A 5,689-nucleotide genomic window follows, 5' to 3' on the forward strand; every position below is an offset into this window, starting at 1 on the left:
TCTTCCAGTTCCTGAGCATTTCACGCAACGTTTCAAAGGTATCTGTGATTAAAAAAGAAAAAAACCCAAACACAAAATAACCCGACCAAAACCCAATCCCGTTAACCGGAACCAAACAGGAATGACCCGACCAGATACAATAAATTTCCGCTTTCTAAATGGTTTCTTCGGGAAAAAGTACTCCATTTTACTAAACATTCAGATATTTTAAGGAAAATTAAACAGGCTTTGCTCTCTATCCCTTCACTGTGAGATGCTGGGCAGACCACAAAACACGGGGACAATTAAGAAAAAGGTACCAATAAAAAACAAGTGTTTTCTCCGTGCACCATTCTATACAAGTTTAAATATAAAAAATATTAAAATGCTTTCTATACACAAGCATATGCAGTCACAAAAAGAGGCTGTGTGCTCTCACAAAGAGATGTCTACAGCAAATTTTCCTCTGCTAATACTACAGTGGGATCACTTGCCACGTGATTTCAATTATTTAAGCCCTTCATCGTTGCATCCTTTGTTATGACATACAAGAAACACCACGTTGCTCGAAAATATAAAACATACGTTTATGACCAACATGATCTGTTCTGCCTAGTTCTTCATCCTGTATCTTTCTGTAAGTGGAGAACAGGCAAAGAACACGTGTAAGTTGTCCTTGCCCGAGCAGGATCACAGCGTACCTCTTGAAGCTAGAGGTACAACGAAGAACTAACAGTACGTGCATCTAGAAGTTTCTTCCACTCTCGCCATTCGTTTGGACAGTATTTAAAATGTCATTTTTCTCCCATGGCATTTTGATTAAACAGCATCTTTAGCAGCTTCAAAGAATCTGGAGACACAGGAGATGGAGTTTCTTTCAATCACTAGAAACAAATACATAGCGTGAGGAACACAACTCCGTGCCTCGTTTGGGTACGGCCCCTTCACGGCACGGCACAGCTGACCCTTCTGAGACTCAAAACTCTTCTCCGACGAGTACAGTTCACGATTGTCACATTTAAGAAACGGCAGCATGGCTCATCTGTATCACCACGGAATCGGTTTAAATTTCTGAAGATACTGTTCCTCGGTGACGTGCTTTCTTCTGCTGCAAGCTGAAGTACGTCACTAAGTCCTAATGAGCAATGTTGGTTTGCTGACTTAGGTTCAAGTACAAATACAAATTTGTTCCTATAACTTCTTTTTCTTCTCAGATCTCAACCTACTCAGTGCCTTGCATGAAGATGGCAAAACAGCTGGTGAAAAGTGCGTATTTTGACTCCAAAACCAGTATAAAATTATTTAGAATGCACATGGCAGCAACCAGTAACCTGTGTCTTTAAGAATATTATTTATTTGTTTCAGTAAACAACCTGATTTTTAAACAAATTAAAAATACATTGAAAAATCTATATATATATACACACAGTACATGTTCAACCTTCACTTCATTGCGATGCCATGGTTCAAGCAGAAAAACAAGAGCTCTTGATCCAAAACTCAGCTGCAATACAACATCCTCAGCAGCACCGCTCACTGCGCTGCCAAGACCCCGTCCTTTCCGGAACACTTCATTTGTTATTTATCACCTGAACCGTTTTTCGGCCGTAGTGGTAATAGCTGTACGCAGATGTTACCGTTGTGAAAGCTGTGATGCACCTTTGGGGAAAATAGTTGCTGTAAGTTGTTTGAGTCTAAGTATGATAATAAAAAGTGTTATTTGTAAGCATTTCCCCTCTTTTTCACTATACAGTCAAGGACTACGCCCTACAGAAATACAGTTTACAGTTTACATACTGAAATTCAGTGCCAAGCGGAGGATCAGATAAACAAAGGAACAGCCATCCAGTGCTAAGTAGCATGCTTCAGTGTAATCCATACCTGGTCAAATTTTTACCATATTGGCACTTATTTTAGAGAAGGGAAGACAAAAGCTTCAGTATTTGTAGACTACATAATTTTTACCAGCTTGAGAACTGACTGTCATGAGAAACTATCCCTTGGCAGTATGAATGGGGAGCATTCAAACCACACAAGACTCGAACTTATCATTTTACCAAGTTCCAAAGCTATAAAGCACAAGTTTTGGCTTCAGCCTCTTTTGTTCCCTTCCCAGACGCCGGGCACCAACCATATATATTTCTAAATTAGCAGTGCTCCTCTGTGTCAGAGGCTGACACCATCCAGTCGTGACCCACCACTGCGGTCCTGCCCCTCCCTCACCACCACCCACCCTGGAGACACTGCCAGACTAACCCCACGCATTGGTGAGAGTGTTTGTACAGGACCCTGGTAAGTGACACTTGGCATTTCTCCATCGCTCACAGCATGGTAACTCTCTCGCAGAGTCCCAGACTAGCAGCAAGGTAAGTGTCTTTCACAGATGCAATTCTAGATTCGGCTTTCCAACAGGATGAAAAACCACACTGACTGGTAAGATCAAGGTTCCCAGTTCCTTAAAAGCTTTGGGTTTTGTTTTTTTTCCTAAAAGACGAGCAACACTGGATTTTCCACTACTTTAAGTTACTAAGTAATTCTGCTATCTGCTGTGCAGCCTCTTTGTTCTGAGCTTTTACCTAACTGCTCAGGAGAAGTAACTGCACTCGTAACACCTGCGTCAGCTACGATTCAGATTCAGATACCGTTCAGCTCTCCAATGACAGCAGTGAGAGGGACAGTCATTATTTAAGGAGGTCCGCTCCTGTATGCCTGTTTTCATTTGATCCCTCCCCTTCCTTCCTATAGTCTAGCAGGAACCACCGATTTTTTCAGGTGCTTTTCAAAGAAGCTTCAGAAACCTAGATTTCAAGATAGCAGGTACAGTATAAAGCAAAAATAAGAAAACACTTCCCATCTATTTTTACTGGTATCAAGGTTGCTTTTTCAAGGACACTTACAGCATGAATAAATAAAGAAACCACACAGCTTTTCTTCCCACCCCCTTCTTTGCTATTAATCTGAATTTACACTTTGCTTGTGTACACCATGCCTATTCTGAAGATTTGTTTCTTAGCTATTATTCCTGGATCTTAACTAGTTTCATTTGACTACTTTTGGTTGTACAGTAAATTAAGCACCAATAAACATCTAGCTCCTGCGTCAGTTAAGAATAAACGTGTAAAAATTCAGGCATATGGGTCTATTACATCATCTGGGCACAGCTTTTTTTGTTCCACACAATTAATCTCAATGAACAGTTTCTTTAGGAGTACATGAAATCATCTGAAAAAAAGTGAAGAGATGAGTTACCATAACGTCTGCAGATATATGCTGTCCACATAATTGAAAACAGGAGCTGCTAAAGAAGCTGCCACCAAAATTAGCTGATGTATTCATCTGATAAAAGCAAAATAGGAAATGTGACCAAAATGAAGACGTGTACTATGCAAGGAATACCAATATACACTTTTATTACTGCTTTAAGTATTAGTCTATATACAGAAAACTTATTTAGAAACCTGTTCTAATGAAGCATCTTACACACTCGAAATTACCATGTGCTCTGACAAAGTATAGTCGAAAACCTTTCAGGACGCAAGTTGCCTCCAAATTAATTGGTGCTATTTCGAAACTGCACTCAGCAGCAGCAGTAAACAGCCCCCTCCCTCCAAACGACACACCACCTCAAGTACTGAGGAGTTACTCTTTTGTAACGAGTTACTAGTCTTACCTTGCTAATGAATGTTGGTTTTAATTGGGCAGTAGCATAACAGGGGTTAAAATACCTACTGAGTGTTCTCTGTTGGGGGAGAAAAGAGGAAAGAAAAAAAAAAGGCAATTCTAGTATATTCAATTTGATACACCTCTTCACATGATACAGAAAAGTCAATTGTAGCACTAAAGAATTACACTGCTACCACTTTTATATGATTTATCACACATCATACACAGGAAAAAAAAAAGTTACCAGTAGCTCTGATTCATCTTTATGAAACCTATTTTATTAAATACTGTTCTGCTTACAAATGTACCTGGCAAAAGAACAAGCACAGCATTACATCTTAGGCTATCCAGCCAAGTTTTGTGTAACCATCAAGTCTCAAGATGAAAATCTCTCGGTTACAACTTTGTTAAAGGCTTCTTCATTCTTTTTATACTTGTAAAAATACAGAGGATTTAATCAAAATAAAATGATTACATGTTCATACAATTTTCTTTAATGCTATACACTTACCGGTGGAGAAAGAGTTTTGTATCGCACATAAAAAACAGCAGCAATGAGCGCTACATCCCTCAGAATAATCATAGAAGTAAGTGAAACTGAAAAATCAAGCCAACAGGATCTAGTGAAAAATCACGTCCATGATTAAAACCAAAAGAGCACAAAATACGAAGCAAGAATAACCACTCTCAAATTCTTCTGAACAAGTCTTATATGTAACTGAAGATTTTTAACATGACTTCTGAAAGGCTTTAATCTGAAGTCTTAAAACAATCCAGTCTATGAGAAAATTTTTGTATAGCTATTAACTATTATTGCTTTAAAGAAAATACATTTGAAAATGGCAGTATATGCTAGTTGGTTTTGTATACAGCAGCACACGCTTTCTGTGAGATCTATTGGGGGTATTTTTTAACTATTTAATAGGAGCAAACAACAAAGTGCGACTGACAAAGCAAGAGTTCCAAGCGATACGCAGCTTTCCTTCCAGAAACACAAGAAATGCTACTACACATAAAATTAGCTTCTTTACCTTATATAGTAGACACTATTGACATTTTCTCACCTGGGATAAGATTTGCACAGGTTAGGCTTACATAGAGCACACTGATGAGAATTTTATCAGCCAGAGGATCAAGAGCACTTCCCAAAGCTGATTTCTGGTTAGCCCAGTTTCGTGCAATAAATCCATCCAACTAGGAAAAACAAAGTTCAACGTTTCTCTGTTAGAAAACTAGGAATAAAAATAGCTTACGTATGCTGCTGTTACAGAGCTATTTCATGAATGACACCACATAATACAGCTAGTTTAACTAAGGTTAAATATGATACCTGTTAGCTGATATTTGTATCATGCTTTTTTCACATTGCATTCCAGATTCTGGAAGCCTCCGAACATACTCAATTCTCATTATTTAAAAAAAAAAAAAAAAACGCAATGGGAAAAAGGAGAAAAAGTAACTGATGCTCTAAAATTCACAGAGTTATCGTCAGGCTGGGTGCGCTGTGTACACCCGCACACGGTAACGGACCACCAGCTGCACGAGCACGGGCTGGGCAGTGCAGGGAGCCCTGACAGCCCCCGTGCTCCCCCAGCACCACGGCCCCTTCGGGCACCCGCGAGCTCCCTTCTCGACGTGGCAAAGGATGCGTGTAGCATTTCTAGAAAACGACAAATATAAAAGCTCATCTGTTCTATTCGTTTCCATTCTACACTGGAGTCTAAATTTCAGTCTACGTCAATGGGATCCCTGTAACCCACGCCATCCCCGAAGCATTCCCAAACCGACGTGAACGTACCAAATCCGTTACGCCAGCCAAAACAAAGACACCTAGTGCAACATTGAAATTTTCTTCAACGATCAAGTAGCCTAAAACCGGCGCCAAACCCATTCTTGCCATCGACAGTATATTTGGGATCGTCCAGGGGTTTTCATACTGCAAAGCAAGAAAGCAAAAGCTTCAGGCCAGGAAGGCGAGCCCTAGCTCGGCCTGTCACACGGGTAACCGGGACAAACACCCGTTAAGCTGACCGACCCGCAGACCCCC

At 40.1% G+C, this 5,689-nt stretch overlaps 1 protein-coding gene across 1 annotated transcript; it reads right to left on the reverse strand.

The window, feature by feature from the left end:
- Positions 1 to 1,317: 1,317 nt before the first annotated feature.
- Positions 1,318 to 5,578, reverse strand: CRLS1 (cardiolipin synthase 1; the record flags this gene model as incomplete). The annotated part of the gene is given in 7 exon segments (XM_009696183.1): positions 1,318 to 1,638; positions 3,229 to 3,306; positions 3,308 to 3,315; positions 3,650 to 3,718; positions 4,154 to 4,239; positions 4,707 to 4,836; positions 5,441 to 5,578. Coding segments are annotated over 7 exon segments (597 nt in total), but the record flags the coding sequence as incomplete, so codon positions are not given.
- Between the last annotated feature and the right edge of the window lie 111 nt (positions 5,579 to 5,689).

Source organism: Cariama cristata, unplaced genomic scaffold (assembly GCF_000690535.1).
Source record: "Cariama cristata isolate BGI_N322 unplaced genomic scaffold, ASM69053v1 scaffold27992, whole genome shotgun sequence".
NCBI lineage: Eukaryota > Metazoa > Chordata > Aves > Cariamiformes > Cariamidae > Cariama > Cariama cristata.